We start from the raw sequence: 17,930 nt of genomic DNA on the forward strand, positions 1-17,930 counted from the left end.
TTAGAGCTCTCCTTTCACCAGTATGGAAAAGCTGTCTGTTGTGGTGAAAGTAGCACATTTCCCAGGGACTGGAGTCTTACCATTCTGTAGGCTTGGTTCATGGAGGCAGGTGACCGTGTCAGTCATCAGCTCCCTCCATTAAAAGAGGCATTTTGATAAGCCAAAGTGTGCAGAGCAAACCTGGTAAGAGCAGATTAAAACTTCCAATTTCTTTGGATAAGCAGGGTATCCCTATAGAGAGATGAGGTCCCCCTTTAGATCTGATCTTGGGATATTTTTATAAATTCGGTATAAGGGCTATAAAGGGGAAAGGATTAGGTGAAGGGGAATATTTGGACATGGAAAATATGAGGGACAAAGGAGTGGGGCATACCTTTACTGGGGGACATGGGAAAACATAGATATTGCTCATTCAAGTTTGTTGAGGACATAACTGGCTTATGCCCAAAACGTCGATTCTCCTGCTCTTCAGATGCCTGACCTACTGTGCTTTTCCAGCACCACAGCATCCTGAGTATGTAACTGGTAGGGTAGAATTTTTTTGTACTCGTTCATGGATGTAGGTGTCACTGGCTAGGCCAGCATTCATTACTCGTCCCTAAATGCCCAGAGTACAATTCAGAGTTAACCACATTGAAGTGAATAGGGAGTCATGTGTAGGCTAGACCAGGTAAGAATAGCAAATTACCTTTCTTTGAAGACTTTTGTGAACCAGCTGCTGATGACCCCATTGGCTATTTCTGCTTACACTCTGTGTCCTGTCCATTAACCAGTCCACTATCCATGTTAATGAATCACCCCTAAATCCTTACATTCTTATATTATGTATTAACTGTGTGTGTGGTGTTTGATTGAACACCTTTGGGAATTTGGTATACAACTTCGAATGATGGTGGGGAGGCGATGGTGCCGAGGTGATATTTTGGACTAATAATCCAGAATCTTAGGTTAACATTCTGGGAATGTGGGCTCAAACCCCACCACAGCGGATCGTGAAACTTGAATTCAATGAAAGGTTGGCTTAATGATGAGCATTAAACCACTCTCAATTGTTATAAAATCCAATCGGGTTCACCAATTATTTTAAGGAAGAAAATTTCCCAAGTCTCAATGTGGAGACTTCAGTTTTTTTTTAGATTACTTACAGTGTGGAAACAGGCCCTTCGGCCCAACAAGTCCACACCAACCCGCAACCAACCCAGACCCATTCCCCGACATTTATCCCTTCACCTAACACTATGGGCAATTTAGAATGGCCAATTCACCTAACCTGCACATTTATGGACTGCGGGAGGAAACCGGAGCACCCGGAGGAAACCCACACACACACGGGGAGAATGTGCAAACTCCACACAGTCAGTCGCCTGAGGTGGGAACTGAACCCAGGTCTCTGGCACTATGAGGCAGCAGTGCTAACCACTGTGCCACTGTGCCACCCACAGTTGTTTCTTACTTATAGATAAGACATACACAGAATAAGCAAGTGGGCAACAAGGTGGCAAACTGAGTATAATGTATGGAAATATGAAGAGATTCACTTTGGATGCAAGAATAGAAAAGACCAATGTTTTTTGAAAAGTATGAAACTTGTAAATGTTGATATTTAGAGAGATTTGGTATACTCAATAAAGGAACAGATGAACTTTGCATGCAAGTAAACCAAGTAAGTAAGGCAAATGACATGTAGGCCTCTATTGGAAGGGAATTAGGGTGCAAAAATGAAAATGTCTTGCTACAATTGTATGGAGCCTTGGTGAGACCACATCTGAAATACTGTGTGCAAGTTTGGTTTTTATATTTAAGGAAGGATATAGTTGCTTCGAAGGCAGCGCAGTGAAGATTCACCAGATTAGTGTCTGGGATGAGTGGATTGTGTCCTAGGATGAGTGGCTGGGCAAGCTGGATCTCTTTTGTAAGTTTAAAAGAATAATAGGTCACCTTATTGTAACATTTAAGATAAGGAAGGGGTTTGAAAGGGATATTGGCACATTGCTCCCCCTAGTTGGTGAACCTAGCATATTGTTTCAGGTCAAGCAACCTATAAGGACTGAGAGTAGGCCTTGATTCAAAAGGTTGTGAATCTTTGGGATTTTCTACCCTAGAATTGAGTGGAGACCTCATTGTTGAATATATTTGAAGCTGGGATAGGCATATTTTGGTCTCTCAGATGATTGAGGGACATGGGGAGAGGGCTGGAGAATAGAGTTTAAACCCATAATCATATGGAATAGCAGTGCAGGCTCAAGAGGCCATTGGACAGAAGTGGGTACTGCAGATGCTGGTGATTAGAGTCAAGATTAGAGTGGCGCTGGAAAAGCACAGTGGGTCAGGCAGCATCCGAACAGCAGGAAAATCGACGTTTCGGGCAAAAACCCTTCATCAGGAAGGGTTTCCTGATGCTGCCTGACCTGCTGTGCTTTTCCAGCACCACTGTAATCTTGACTCAACAGGCCATTGGGTCTACTCCTGCTCCTATTTCCCATGCTCTCAAAAAGCTAGGTCTGAACTTGTCACACATCACCTTCTGATGCGTTTACAGTTCTATGTTTACTCTGTGTTGCATTACTTTAATGAAGATGAAAGGAAGTTCAAAAGTGAAATGATTTAATTCAAACATGCCCACAGTCTTGCTTAATGCAAACTAGGAGCTTGTCCCAATGCAGTCTGGTTTTTATCACATTAAATAATGGAGGTGTGAGGTGATAGTGGTGGGTGGACTTTATTCTGTTAAAAGTGCATCATATGAAACTCTCCTCTACCTGTGTGATTTGTGTAGGTAGTCAGGAGAAATTTCCACAACATTCTTTGAGAAGAGAGGCCAGTTCTTTGTTACCACATAGTTCTGCCTCTCTAGTGTGCATTACTGATGATCAGAGGACATTAATCCTTGAACTCCCTTCCTAACTCTGTTTTGGATGCACCGAGTCGAGGCTGCAGTGGTTCTGGAAATCAGGGCAATTAGGGGTAAGTAAAGTAAATGTTGGCTTGGTCAGAGAAACGCGCAGCCTGTGAAAGAGTAAACAAGTGCAGCATTAGTGTTTCCATTGACTGATACAATAGTTTCAGCTGGAAACCCCTACAGGTACAACTCCAACCATGCTCAGATGCTCCTTCTCTCCATCATAAGGCCAAAAGTGGGATAATCGCTGTACACATGCAGTAGAACTCCTGACACTTCAGCCACCAAGGAGAAAGTGAGGTCTGCAGATGCTGGAGATCAAAGTTGAAACTTTATTGCTGGAACAGCACAGCAAGTCAGGCAGCATCCAGGGAACAGGAGATGCGACGTTTCGGGCACAGGCCCTTCTTCAGGAATGAGCAGAGAGTGTTCAGCAGGAGAAGATAAAAGGTAGGGAGGAGGGACTTGGAGGAGGGGCGTTGGAAATGTGATAGGTGGAAAGAGGTCAAGGTGAGGGTGATAGGTCGGAGTAGGATGGAGGCGGAGAGGTCAAGAAGAAGACTGCAGGTCAAGAAGGCGGTGCCGGGCTGGAGGGATTCGGCTGAGACAAGGTGGGGGGAGGAGGGATGAAGAAACTGGTGAAGTCCAAGTTCATCCCCTGTGGTTGGAGGGTTCCCAGTCGGAAGATAAGACGCTCCTCCTCCGACCGTCACGTTGTTGTGGTTTGGCGGTGGATGAGTCCAATGACCTGCATATCCTTGGTGGAGTGGGAGGGGGAGTTGAAATGCTGTGCTACAGGGTGGTTGGGTTGGTTCGTCCGGGTGGCCCAGAGGTGCTCTCTGAATCGCTCCGCAAGTAGGCGGCCTGTCTCCCCAATATAGAGGAGGCCACACCGGCTGCAGCGGATGCAGTAGATGATGTGGGTGGAGGTGCAGGTGAATCTGTGGCGGATATGGAAGTTTCCTTTGGGGCCTTGGAGAGAAGTGAGGGGGGAGGTGTGGGCGCAAGTGTTGCACCTCCTGCGGTTGCAAGGGAAGGTGCCGGGAGTGGAGGTTGGGTCGGTGGGGGGTGTGGATCTGACAAGGGAGTCGCGGAGGGAGTGGTCTCTACGGAAAGCTGATAGGGGAGGGGAGGGGAGGGAAATATATCCTTGGTGCTGGGGTCTGTTTGGAGGTGGCGGAAGTGACGGCGGATGATGCGCTGTACATGGAGATTGGTGGGGTGGTAGGTGAGGACCGGCGGGGTTCTGTCCTGGTGGCGGTTGGAGGGGCGGGGCTCAAGGGCGGAGGAGCGGGAAGTGGAGGAGATGCGGTGGAGGGCACCGTCGACCACGTCGGGGGGGAAATTGCGGTCCTTGAAGAAGGAGGCCATCTGTGTTGTATGTATTTTGAACTGGTCCTCCTGGGAGCAGATGCGGCGGAGACGAAGGAATTGGGAGAATGGGATGGCGTTTTTACAGGGGGCAGGATGGGAGGAGGTGTAGTCCAGGTAGCTGTGGGAGTCGGTTGGTTTGTAGTAGATGTCCGTGTTGATTCGGACAACCGAATCAACACGGACATCTACTACAAACCAACCGACTCCCACAGCTACCTGGACTACACCTCCTCCCATCCTGCCCCCTGTAAAAACGCCATCCCATTCTCCCAATTCCTTCGTCTCCGCCGCATCTGCTCCCAGGAGGACCAGTTCAAAATACGTACAACACAGATGGCCTCCTTCTTCAAGGACCGCAATTTCCCCCCCGACGTGGTCGACGGTGCCCTCCACCGCATCTCCTCCACTTCCCGCTCCTCCGCCCTTGAGCCCCGCCCCTCCAACCGCCACCAGGACAGAACCCCACTGGTCCTCACCTACCACCCCACCAATCTCCATGTACAGCGCATCATCTGCCGTCACTTCCGCCACCTCCAAACAGACCCCAGCACCAAGGATATATTTCCCTCCCCTCCCCTATCAGCTTTCCATAGAGACCACTCCCTCCGCGACTCCCTTGTCAGATCCACACCCCCCACCGACCCAACCTCCACTTCCTACACCTTCCCTTGCAACCGCAGGAGGTGCAACACTTGCGCCCACACCTCCCCCCTCACTTCTCTCCAAGGCCCCAAAGGAAACTTCCATATCCGCCACAGATTCACCTGCACCTCCACCCACATCATCTACTGCATCCGCTGCAGCCGGTGTGGCCTCCTCTATATTGGGGAGACAGGCCGCCTACTTGCGGAGCGATTCAGAGAGCACCTCTGGGCCACCCGGACGAACCAACCCAACCACCCTGTAGCACAGCATTTCAACTCCCCCTCCCACTCCACCGAGGATATGCAGGTCATTGGACTCATCCACCGCCAAACCACAACAACGCGACGGTCGGAGGAGGAGCGTCTTATCTTCCGACTGGGAACCCTCCAACCACAGGGGATGAACTTGGACTTCACCAGTTTCTTCATCCCTCCTCCCCCCACCTTGTCTCAGCCGAATCCCTCCAGCCCGGCACCGCCTTCCTGACCTGCAGTCTTCTTCTTGACCTCTCCGCCTCCATCCTACTCCGACCTATCACCCTCACCTTGACCTCTTTCCACCTATCACATTTCCAACGCCCCTCCTCCAAGTCCCTCCTCCCTACCTTTTATCTTCTCCTGCTGAACACTCTCTGCTCATTCCTGAAGAAGGGCCTGTGCCCGAAACGTCGAATCTCCTGTTCCCTGGATGCTGCCTGACCTGCTGTGCTGTTCCAGCAATAAAGTTTCAACTTCAGCCACCAAAGCAGCTTGTGTTCCCACGCAGCAGGATCTGGATAACATCCAGGCCTGGGTTGATAACTAGAGAAAAATATACACGCCACATAAGTATCATGACACTGAATGGCATTATATTCCTGAATGTCTCAGTTTCAACATTCTGAGGGTAACCATTGGTCAGAAACTGAGCTGGACTAGTCATATAAATTCTGTGGCGACAATCGCAGGTCAGAGGCCAGGAATCCTGCAGCGAGTAACTGACTCCTGCGCACTCACTGTGGTGGTTCAAGAAAGCATCTTACTACCATGTGCTCAAGTGAATCAGGGATGGGCAATAAATACTGGCATAGCCAGCAAAACCCACATCACATCAATAACTTTAAACAAAAGGTGTAAAATAAATGCTTTTCCAGGGGATAACACCGCCACACCCGAACAGAAACAATTTTTTTTCCCACTCCTTAGGCTAATTCCCTAGGCAATGTGCACAACTGGGTCAGCTGTGGAGATGAAATTCCTGGGGCAGAAAGAAACATTTCGGTCTTAGGTGATCAGATGCTGACATAGCACTGGGTGAATAATGGGCTAAGACTGAGAGTCATAGTCATAAAGTCATATGGCATGGAAACAGACCTTTCAGTCCAACCAGTACATGGCGAACAGAATCTCAAACTGAATTAGTCCCACCTGCCTGCCCCTGGGAGCCCATATCCCTCTAAACATTTCCTGTTCATGTACTTATCCAAATATCTTTTAAACATTGTAACTGTGCCCACATTCATCACTTCCTCTGGAAGTTCATTCCATACACGAACCGCTCTCTATGTGAAAACGTTGCCTCTCGTCCTTTTTAAACCTTTCTCCCCTCACCGTAAAAATAAGCCCACTAGTCTTGAAATCCCCCATCTTAGGGAAAAGACAACTACCATTAACCCTATCTATACCCCTCATAGTTTTACAAACTTCTGTCAGGTCATCTCTCAACCTCCTACGCTCCAGTGAAAGCGGTCCCAGATTACCCAGCTTTTTTTAATAACTCGAACCTCCATACCCACCAACATTCTGGTCAATTTCTTTTGAACCCTCTCTCAATTAATAATCTCCTTTCTATAACTGGGTATCAAGAGCTGTATTCCAGAAGAGGCCTCACCAATGTCAACATGACTTCCCTACTCCTATACTCAAAGGATTGAGCAATGAAGGCAAATGTGCTAAACACTTTCTGAACCACACTGTCTATTGTGATGCAGGCTTCAAAGAATTATGCACCATTTCCCCTGGGTCCCTCTGTTCTACAACACTACCCAAGGCCCTTCCATTGGCCGTACAAGTCCTACTTCTGTTTGTTGTACCAAAATGTAAAACCTCTTTAATGTTTCAGGCTTCCTTGCATTTCTTCATATTTTTTTGCCGTACAGGAACATCACTGAAGTATTTCTGTTGTGACTATCTACTAAATATAGTGGGGTGCAGAGATTAACTGCAGATCTTTGAGTCGTAGACTTGTAAACACTGATTTATTCCCTGTTGCGTACTTACACTGTTTGCGATTAAAGAACAGATTGGGAAATATCATAAACAAATCTCAACAAACTCAAGGTTATATATAACCCTGGAATTCACTTTAATGATAAATTCCCTACACTTACCCAACATGTGCACAGGACCGGTGGACCTGTGCGTGCTTAGATTTATAAGGCCTGTAATTGTCATTCTCTATTCATGTTCAGTTTCAGATTGGCAGATAGCCCTTAACAGGAACTTATCCAAAATAAAACTGCTTGGCCTGCATATTCATCAACTGCAGCCCATACACAGTAAGAGAAGAAGCAGTGCTATGTTAGGAGTCACAGCGCATAAAATACCATGCTTCCATTCCTGGCTGATTTCAGACTGAGCAGCAGAATGCGATTCTTGGACTGTGCAAGGAGGTAAGTAAGCAGCCTGTGTTCCCATGCCTGATAGCTGTCCAGTGAGTGAAGTACCCAAGTATGACTATCAGAAGCAAAAAGCCATGCAATGTCCTGTACTGCTGGATAACATCACTGCTCACTCATTGCACATGGTCAAATTACTGCTGTTTTCCGAAGAAAAGTGGAAAACAGTGAAAAATACCTAATTAATGCAAAAGAAAGTTCTTTTCTACGTGAAACAAAACATTTTTTCTTTACTGAAAACTATAAACTCTCCTGTGCAAATGAATAAATTCATAAGAGTTCATAAAACACAGGAAAATAATTAGGCCATTTGGCCTATTGAGTTCAATCCACCTTTTGTACATGGCTGTTAGGTTTCTCAACCACATTCTGAACTGAACTAATCGTATAAAGCCTTTTCCCTGTAACCTTTGATCCCCTTACTAATCAAAAATCTATCTTTGTCTTAAATACACTCAAATGACTTGACGTCCACAGCCCTCTCTGTGGCAATGAGTTCCACAGATTAACCATCCTCTGGTTAAAGAAATTCCGCCTCATCTCAATTCTAAAGGCTCGTCCCTTCCCTCTGAGACTGTGCCCTTGGATCATAGACTCTCTTGACAAGTGGAAAACATCTTCTCCACATCCACATTATCCAGGTCTCTCAGTATTCTGCAAGTTTGGTGTCATGATGTTTGCATGGACTCTTGCTGCCTCTGTCAATGCCAGTGGCCAATATATTTTAATCTATTATCAAACCGTTAATGAGTCGGGTTAAATAAAAATTAAATGGGTGATTAAAACATCAAAGCGATATTTTTATCTGATCTGTCAACATTTTCATGGTTCATTTTGTATGGTGCAGCATCAAGGTAACTGAGAATGAAGAGTGGCTGAGTAAAAGTGATCAAAAACTTGTCAATAACTGCAGCAAACTCTCTGTATTAATCACTAATATTGCAAGAGGTTATTTTCTGACTTCATACATGCATTTTCCAAGACATTTAGAAAGTCAGGGGATAGGTATCCTATTTCTCTGAGAATACACCCCAATCAGCACTGAGTTTGAAAATTACTTCTCATTTGAATTTACTTGCTTCTGTTCACTTCCATTGATCCCAGACTGTTTTTATTAAAGTGCATACATAAAAGTTACCTTGCAGAGACTGGACATTCTACTTACCCACTCTACACTACCACTGATCCTCCTGCAAACTCATAGTCCTAGTCACATCTTCACAATTTTTGCAATATTCCTAAATTACTCTTTCCATCATTCACTTATCTGACCTTAGTTCATTCTTTAGATGTGGGCTTGCTGACAAAGCCAGCATTATTGCCCTGAGAGGGCGGTGGTGAAGTGTCATTATTAAATACTGCCGTTCACATGGTGAAGCTACATAAGATGAAAGGAATGGGACCAGGGCACTCATCCCACTGGTCTGCAACAGCGTTCAAGCAGATCATGGCTGATGAGAGTCATACAGCATGGAAAAAGACCCTTCGGTCCAATTCAACTATGCCAACCAAGTTTCCACTGTAAACTTTTGCTATAAATTCTGTGTCTTACAATTGTGTCTTCCACAACCACCTGATGAAGGGGCGGCACTCTGAAAGCTAGTGTGCTTCTAATCAATCTGTTGGACTATAACTTGGTGTTGTGTGATATTTAAGTTTCCCAATCTAAACTATCCCACTTCATCTACATCTCCCATCTTAGCCACATGTACTTTAATATCTTTGGTTAACAAAAATACATAAACCTCAAATCTAAAATCATAATTGATTGAAAAAATAAGTTGCAGTCTTCTCCCAGCTATTGTGTGCAGAACTGTTTCTTAATTTCATTCCCAAAAAGAATGGTTCTCATTTTTCGACTATTCTCTCTAGTCCTAGACTCCAAGTAATTTTCCTTATATCCATCCTATCTTAATCAAATTTGCACTCTAAATTCGAGAGGTGCCAATCAGTGATTTTATAATCCCCCTCAGAAATTAGCCTACAGTTATCATTGTGGTACACTGCACTCCGAGGCATAGTCATCGAGAAAATAAGGGGGAAATAGCAGTTCTCCAACCTCCTGGTAATTTCAAAAAAAGGTGCAGCTTGGTCATATCCCTTTTGTTTGCTGAGGGTAGATCTCGGTGGATGATGGCAACATCTCAGCTAATCAAAACCAACTGCACTCTTTTCTCCAATAGCATAGAGTATTGAAATCTGATTTTTTTGTGTTTGTTCTGATGAATGTAAAACAAAAGGTTTCAGCAACATGTCTCTCTTTTCAGCAACAATCAAGTTCTACACTGGCAAGCAACTGCTTAAAATCCATTCACCATTTTTGATCATTTACTTAATCCATCAAATTAGATTCCCTACAGCATGGAAACAGGCCATTTGGCCCAAAACGTCCATACTGACCCACCAAAGAGAACCCACCCAGACCCATTCCCCTACCCAATATTTACCCCTGACTAATGCACCTAGCCTATACATCCCTGAACACTATGGGCAACTTAGCATGGCCAATTCACCTAACCTGCACATCTTTGTGATTGTGGGAGGAAACCCACGCAGACACATGGAGAAGGTGCAAACTCCACACAGATAGTCGCCTGAGGGTGGAATCGAACCCAGGTCCCAATCGCTGTGAGGTAGCAGTGCTAACCACTGTGTTCCTCCTTGTGATTTCACACTTCCATTTAGATTGCTTACAATGGGTGGAAGCTTCCCAACTTTAACATTTTCAGATCTCTGGACAATTTCAATGTCTTGACCCACTCACTTCCACAGTCCACCTGCTGGTATTGGAGACCACATTCCAAATTAGCAGGTCTACCCCGCTCTTCTTGTCCAATGGCTGGTGGATCTCAAGCAAATGAGAGAAATCCGACAACCCAGCGACCTGAAACGGACTCAGCCTCACCAGATGAAGTGAGCACTGCTGACGTAGATTGGTGAGCACGATGGTGCCTTAAAGTGAAGGCAGTCAGCTGAAATCTTTAAGACTGAGAAGGCCCACAGCGATAAAGGCCATCAATGTGGCCACAGCTGTGCCCTTCCCATCTGGTGGAGCGATGTGATTGGGGGGCGGAGGGGAGACTCTGCTGGCAACTTTCGGCACTTGTTGCACTTTCAATGGTCTGCAAATCTCTATTGCTTTTGAAAGGGTGACAATTTGTATGAGGTTCCTGTTTTCAGTAAGGTGCAATTGGCCAACATGAGTGGGAATTCAGCATGATATCAATATAAACGACTTTAGGGCACGTAATGTCCCACAGGATGCAAAAATGAAAATTCCAAAAGAATTTTTATTTTGAATAATTATATAGTTATTTCCAAAGCAATATCTGGCTTTCCCTTAAAACATGGAAGATTTGGAATTCTACAACCTTCCTAGAATTCTATACCTTCTATATTAACCATCCCATGGAGGTGCTGTGGGAACACATGCCTTATTTTTAGTCAATTTTGTGTTCAAAAAGAGGAAGGATATCAGCAGACTGGGAACTGGGAGGTTTATTCACAGTAAGCATTAACAGCACAGCTTTCAAATCTATCCAATATGCCTTAATTCCCATTTCTCCTCTATAACCTGAGTCTCCCACATTTCTATCATCCCATTCTAGTCAGCTTTGTGATGTCTCTGATGAAAATGTTCATGATGTGACCTGGGTCCAATTACAAATCATACATGACTCGTCCACGTTTCCGAGGGCAATTAGGGAAGAGCAATAAATCCCAAGAATGAATAAAAAAAAAACGCACTCTTAGCAATTGACTGAGGAGGTTTGAACCCCTAACACTGAGATAAGACTTGAATGGCTGAGCAGAGGTGGAATGAGAGTGAGGACATCAATAAATAAATGAACTGGAATCCTTCTCCTGCCCCACACTCACATGTTGGACACAGTTGCCAGGATATTTCTCAGGAATGCTTTTGGGCAGCTCCCTAAGTTCAGCAGAAGTTTGCATTGTCTACCTGGGGTGTTGTTGCTCTTCTGGCAATGTTACTGTGACTGAATGCAGAGGGTCCCTGGAAGGAGGTGGGTGGGTGATCGGGTTAGACTCTTGAACAACATGGGGGAGCCATCAGAGACCAAACCCCAGGAAATTCCCGGCCCCATATTTGAAAACAATCTTCGTCACTCTCGCTAAAGTTGGCAATGTAAACACAACACCAATCCATGAAAAGCACAATTACAGAACATATATCTCATTCCTTCCTCATTCCCACCTTAAATATCCGTCTCTTTCAGTCCATAACAGTCAGTGACTTCGTATATTTGATAAGCTGTGTGCTCTTTGAATTCCTGGCATACCCCGATGGAGATGGACTCCACTGGGACATTGTCTACCTTACTGGCAGCTGATGTGCAGGGCCTGTGCTGTCCCATTCGGATTTTGTTGGAGAGGTTGTTCATTTTCTCTCGGAGTTGGAAGGGTGATTTGGAGAAGGATGGGAAGAGTTTCCAGCCGTGAAGGCTGAGTGTCCGACTGGTGCCGCTGCTTCCACTGATGCCCTCACTGCTGCTGCTCCCTCGGTGCCTTTGGCTCAGCGCAAAGGAACTGTTCAGCGACAATGTCCTGCAGCTCCCGATGGACCTGCTCAGCACATCAGCCTCGGAGCTGCGCTCCGAACTGTAGGTAGATGCCCTCCAGTCACGGTGACCATACACTCGCCAGGGTGGCCGCCGTCTCCTCCGACACTGGCACTTCAGCAGCCTGATGAAGGCTCGTTTGAACTCCTTGCTCGAGCATGGGTATATAATGGGATTGATGCAGCTGTTGAAGTAACCCAGCCAGAAGATCACCTTGAAGACCACATCAGAGGGCTTGATAGACGGAAAGAAAGCACCTGAAACATAGTCAAAAACAAAAACCGATTAACTACTCTCCTTTTATTTTGTTTGCAGAGTGGGAACAGGCCTATTGGCCCCATCTGGTCAAACCCAGCACTGGGTCCCTACTATTGAACTTCACCCAGCTTTCTTTTCACTGAAGTGTAGGAGGTTGAGGGGCAACCTCATGGAAGTCTATAAAATAATGAAGAGTGTAGATGAGGTGAATGGCAGATATCTTTTCCCTAGGATGGGGGATTTCAAGACGAACTGGCATATTTTTAAGGGGAGAGGAGAAAGATTTTAAAAAGAGATGAGGAACAACTTATTTACAGAGAGAGTGGTTCCAATGTAGAATGAACTTCCAGAGGAAGTAGTGAATGTGGGTACAGTTACAACATTTGAAAAGGCTTTTGGATAAATACATGAAAAAGAAACGTTTGGAGGGATATGGGCTAGGAGCAGGCAGGTATGACTAGTTTAGTTTGAGATTATGGTCGACATCGACTGGTTGGACTGAAGGATCTGTTTCTGTGTTGTACGACTCTTTGACTCTATCTAGTTTGAGCTTTCTATCAAGTCAAAAACACCTTCCTTGCATCGACACCGGTGCAGTTACAGGGTCTACTGCAAGCTGACTGTAAAAGATATGTAATAAGCTCATTTGAATGATTGAGTATCAAATCTGAATTCAATTTCTAGGGTGTTATTTATCCAATTTATTCAGATGTGACATTAATTGAAGTCACATTCCATTTAAATAGGAACAGAGAAGAAAAAGCTTGCCTTTACGCAGTGCTCTCAGCCACAATTCCAAACATTTCTCACTTAGTTAATTACCTCCTCCTCAATGTATGTGACTGCAATTAAAGTGTATGCCTAAGGCTATTTATGAAAGAGAAACTAAGTGTCAGAAAGTTGCACTGAAGGAGGAAGCTAGAATTAAATGACAGCTCAATCAGGCAGAAATCTGAAATGCCCAGTGGGAGCTAGTGGTAAGGGAGGGAGTAGGTGACAGCATACATGTGGCAGTGGCATGATGGTTAGCACTGCTGCCTCACAGTGCCAGGGACCTGGCTCCATTCTACCCTCAGGCAAGTGTCTGTGTGGAGATTCCACATTCTCTCTGGGTTTGACTGGGTTTCCTCTGGTGCTCTGGTTTCCTCCCACAGTCCAAAGATGTGTAGGTTAGGCGGATTAGCCATGGTAAGTTGACCAGTTAGATGAGGGAATTGCAGGTGTAGGAGTTGGGTCTGGTTGGGATACTCTTCGGGGGGGTTGGTATGGACTGGTTAGCTTGCTGCCCTACTGTAGGGATTCTATACGACATCCACAAAGGGAACAAAGAACAATGAAAATTTACAGCCCAGGAACAGGCCCTTCGGCCCTCCAAGCCTGAGCCGAAAGTTTTTAACTCGAGTCACATTAGCATCCAACCAACAGGTGCCCATCAGAATTCAGATTGTTTCAGGTGCCTATGACTAATGTTGACATAAAATGGCTGCTGGGCACTTTTTAGCTTACATAAGATGGCCGAAAGGAAATTTAGCAGCTACATATCACAGACTTTCACAGTTAGATTTATGGTCTCCAGCCAGAGTTACCTGATAAGATAATGAAAGGTCCTGTGAGATTTATAGTAGGGTCCTGGTGAGAAAGACAGGGAAATTTAATGAGATTTCTGTAGAAAGACAACTCCAAACATTTTGAAAAGCAGCATCCTTGAAAAACCTAGAAAAGAGACACCTGGGCACTAACCACAGTCCCAAGTTTGTTATTTAGTGAAATGTGGAAGGAATAGTCTGATCCCACAGTATTCCAAACTTTTTAAGTAACTGTAAATTAAAATGCAACCTACAAACTAACATTAAGGGATGTTACTGAATTCCTTTAACAGATAGCTGTAGGCAGTAAAGAAAATGCCTGCTCTGCAAACCAGAACAGAAGCAACAAATAGTGTAAACAGATGACATCTAAGACAGCACCATGAGACAATTGACATGGTAGGTAGTGTAGGAGGTTGTAAAACATGGTCAGTGTAACTTCAAGAAAATAATTAATTGCAGCTTTATAGCTCAGCAAACAGCTAGTGGAACTGCAGATAATTGAGCAGATCCTTGCATCCAAAGATCAAGGGGAGAAGGATAGAGATCATTCTAAAATAATCTCTGTCATTCTCTCACCAGTTATAAGATAAGGATGAGGGTGAGGTCATGTCCTGTTGTATCTTGAGAATCCAAAAACGTTTCTTTTAATGACTGTGAAAGTGATTGAATTCCCTTATCAATGGAATTTGAATATATGCTGTCTTATCAACTAAAAATAGTATGAAAGGTATTCAAAATAGAGACAGTAAGATTTATCCAGTAATGAAACTTCTGTTTAAAACCAACTTACAGCATGCAAATATCAGAGGTCCTAAACTGCAGCTGCAAGACAGAGGGGAGGGAGAGAGAGAGAGAGATTGAGAGAGAAGCTGCTTCCCAATTTGTCAGCTTTGCCAAATAATTATAACATTATTTATGACAATATAATTTTAATGAAATATAATGAAATTACAAATTCTATAACAGTTGGTAGAAATAGGTGATAAAGATGTCTGGTCAACATCATGAGATCATGGAAAGACCAAGGGCTGTCTGTAGAGATGCCCATCATTGATGATTTGGAGATGCTTCCGATTTGGAGATGCTTCCAATTTGGGTGGCACGGTGGCACAGTGGTTAGCACTGCTGCCTCACAGCGCCTGAGATCTGGGTTCAATTCCCCCCTCAGGCGACTGACTGTGTGGAGTTTGCACATTCTCCCCGTGTCTGCGTGGGCTTCCTCCGGGTGCTCCGGTTTCCGCCCACAGTCCAAAGATGTGCAGGTCAGGTGAATTGGCCATGCTAAATTGCCCATAATGTTAGGTTAGGGGTATGGGTGGGTTGTGGGTCGGTGTGGACTTGTTGGGCCGAACGGCCTGTTTCCACGCAGTAATGTAATCTAATCTAAACCTGTTGGACTATAACCTGGTGTATTTTTTAACCCCATCATTGATGGTATGTTTACAGGATTGGATGTGTAGTTTGGGGGAGTGGCTAATCATGATATCGGCGTTGCATGTAACTATTGTAACATGGAATGTATAAAAATGCTTGGTTGAGAGAAAGTAGCCTGTTTCCAAAGACCTCTCCCATGCTGTGCTGGTAAAGGGCTTGGAATAAAGATTGACTTGTGCTGCTGTACACAGTCAGGTAAAAACAATGACTGCAGATGCTGGAAACCAGATTCTGGATTAGTGGTGCTGGAAGAGCACAGCAGTTCAGGCAGCATCCAAGGAGCTTTGAAATTGACGTTTATTCCTGATGAAGGGCTTTTGCCCGAAACGTCGATTTCGAAGCTCCTTGGATGCTGCCTGAACTGCTGTGCTCTTCCAGCACCACTAATCCTGCTGTACACAGTAACCTGCCTAGTTACTGACATGTACAGATCGAGCTGCTCAGAGGGGTGTCTGCTGCCACTCAGGTAAATTGCGGATGAAAAAGGTTTGGCAATGTGCATGGTGGAAGGGTGGGGTGGGGAGATGACTCATTCTGTATAGAGAAACAAAGTCCCAATCCTTCCAGTTAAAATCTGCACTTGGCTTGTGGCAGGTTCCACTGACTGGAAAGAGCACAGAGCTCACACACCAATGGGCTTCTGAAACAGCTTTGGAGTCTGAATCTCTTCATAGAGACAAAAAGAACTGCAGATGCTGGAATCCAAGGTAGACAGGCAGGGGGCTGGAAGAGCACAGCAAGCCAGGCAGCATCAGGAGATAGAGAAGTCAACAGAAGTAGTGCCAGAAGATTGGAGGATAGCAAATGTTGTTCCCTTGTTTAGGAATGGGAGTCAGGACAACCCTGGTAATTATACACCAGTGAGCCTTACTTCGGTTGTGGGTAAGGTGTTGGAAAAGAGATAGGATTTATAATCATCTGGAAAGGAATAATTTGAATAGAGATAGTCAACACTCTTTAGTGAAGAGTAGTTCGTGCCTCACTAACCGTATTGAGTTCTTCGAGAAGGTGACAAAACAGGTGGATGAAGGTAAAGCAGTTGATGTGGTATATATGGTAAGGTGTTTGATAAGGTTCTGTATGGTAGACTATTGCATAAAATATGGAGTTTTCGGGATTGAAGGTGATTTAGCGGTTTGGATCAGAAATTGGCAAGCTGAAAGAAGACAGAGGGTGGTGGTTGATGGGAAATGTTCATCCTGGAGCTCAGTTATCAGTGGTATGCCACAAGGATCTGTTTTGGGGCCTCTGCTGTTTGTCATTTTTATAAATGATCTGGAGGTGGGCATTGAAGGATGGATTGGGACATTTTCAGATGACACTAAGGTAGGCAGAGTTGTGGATAGTGCCAAGGATGTTGTGGGTTACAGAGGGACATAGATAAGGTGCAGAGCTGGGCTGAGAAGTGGCAAATGGAGTTTAATATGGAAGTGTGAGGTAGTTCACTTTGGAAGAAGTAACAGGAATGCAGACTACTGAGCTGATGGTAAAATTCTTGGCAGTGTGGATGAACAGAGAGATCTTAATGTCCAGGTGCATAATCCCTGAAAGTTGTCACCCAGATTGATAGGGTTGTTAAGAAGGCATATTGTGTTTATTGGTAGGGTGATTGAGTTTCGCAGCCACAACGTCATACTTCAGCTGTACAAGACACTGGTAAGGCCGCACATGGAGAATTGTGTGCAGTTCTGGTCACTGCATTATAGGAAGGATGTGGAAGTTTTGGAAAGGGTTCAGGGGAGATTTACTGGGATGTTGTCTGGTATAAAGGGAAGGTCTTACAAGGAAAAACTGAGGGAACTCAGGCTATTTCGTTGGAGAGAAGAAGGTTGAGAGGTGACTTAATCGAGACATATCACAGGTTTAGATAAGGCAGTAAGAGCCTTTTTCCTCGGATGGTGAAGGCTAACATGAGGGACATAGCTATAAATTGAGGGGTGATAGATTTAGGATAATATTAGGAGTAGTTTCTTTACTCAGAGAATAGTAGGGACGTGGAACGGCCTGCCTGCAACAGTAGTAGATTTGCCGACATTAAGGGCATTTAAATGGACATTGGACATACATATGGATAATAATGGAATGGTGTAGGTTAGATGGGCATCACATTAATTTCACAGGTCAGTGCAATATCAAGGGATGAAGGGCTGTATTGCTCTGTAACGTTCTATGTTCTAAGTCAATATTTCGGGTGTAAGGGGAGCTGTAGATAGAGGGGTTGGGGTTGGTGAGGTAGGAATTGGTGATCACAGGTAGAGAGTGTGATCTGGTTGGTCAATGGGAGGAATGAATCTGATTGGTAGCTGGAAGAAAGGGTCAGTTAGACGAATTGAAGGGAGCGGGAGGGGCTGGAAAGGGAGTTGGGGGATGGGAAGGGGGGAAAAGCACATTGTTCGAAATAGGTGGACATCTGGGATGCTGAGGAGTGGAATGTCTCCTCGTCCGAGCAGATGCGGCAGAGGCGGAGGAATTGGGAGAATGCAATGCAGGATATT

General features: G+C 45.0%; 1 protein-coding gene across 2 annotated transcripts in view; it reads right to left on the bottom strand.

Moving 5' to 3' along the window:
* The window catches only part of adra1d (adrenoceptor alpha 1D), a 156,774-nt gene that overhangs the window by 80,544 nt on the left and 58,300 nt on the right, over nt 1-17,930 (bottom strand). For both annotated transcript variants that reach the window (XR_015758488.1, XM_043699683.2), the window contains exon 2: nt 11,791-12,411. Coding sequence is in view for 1 of the 2 variants with exons in the window: in XM_043699683.2 (XP_043555618.1) it covers nt 11,792-12,411 (620 nt within the window). In the remaining variant the exon portion in view is untranslated. The remainder of the gene's footprint in view (nt 1-11,790; nt 12,412-17,930) is intronic.

The sequence above is a fragment of the Chiloscyllium plagiosum genome, unplaced genomic scaffold, assembly GCF_037043375.1.
Source record: "Chiloscyllium plagiosum isolate Xiang-an unplaced genomic scaffold, Cpla_swu_hap1 HiC_scaffold_1, whole genome shotgun sequence".
Taxonomy (NCBI): domain Eukaryota; kingdom Metazoa; phylum Chordata; class Chondrichthyes; order Orectolobiformes; family Hemiscylliidae; genus Chiloscyllium; species Chiloscyllium plagiosum.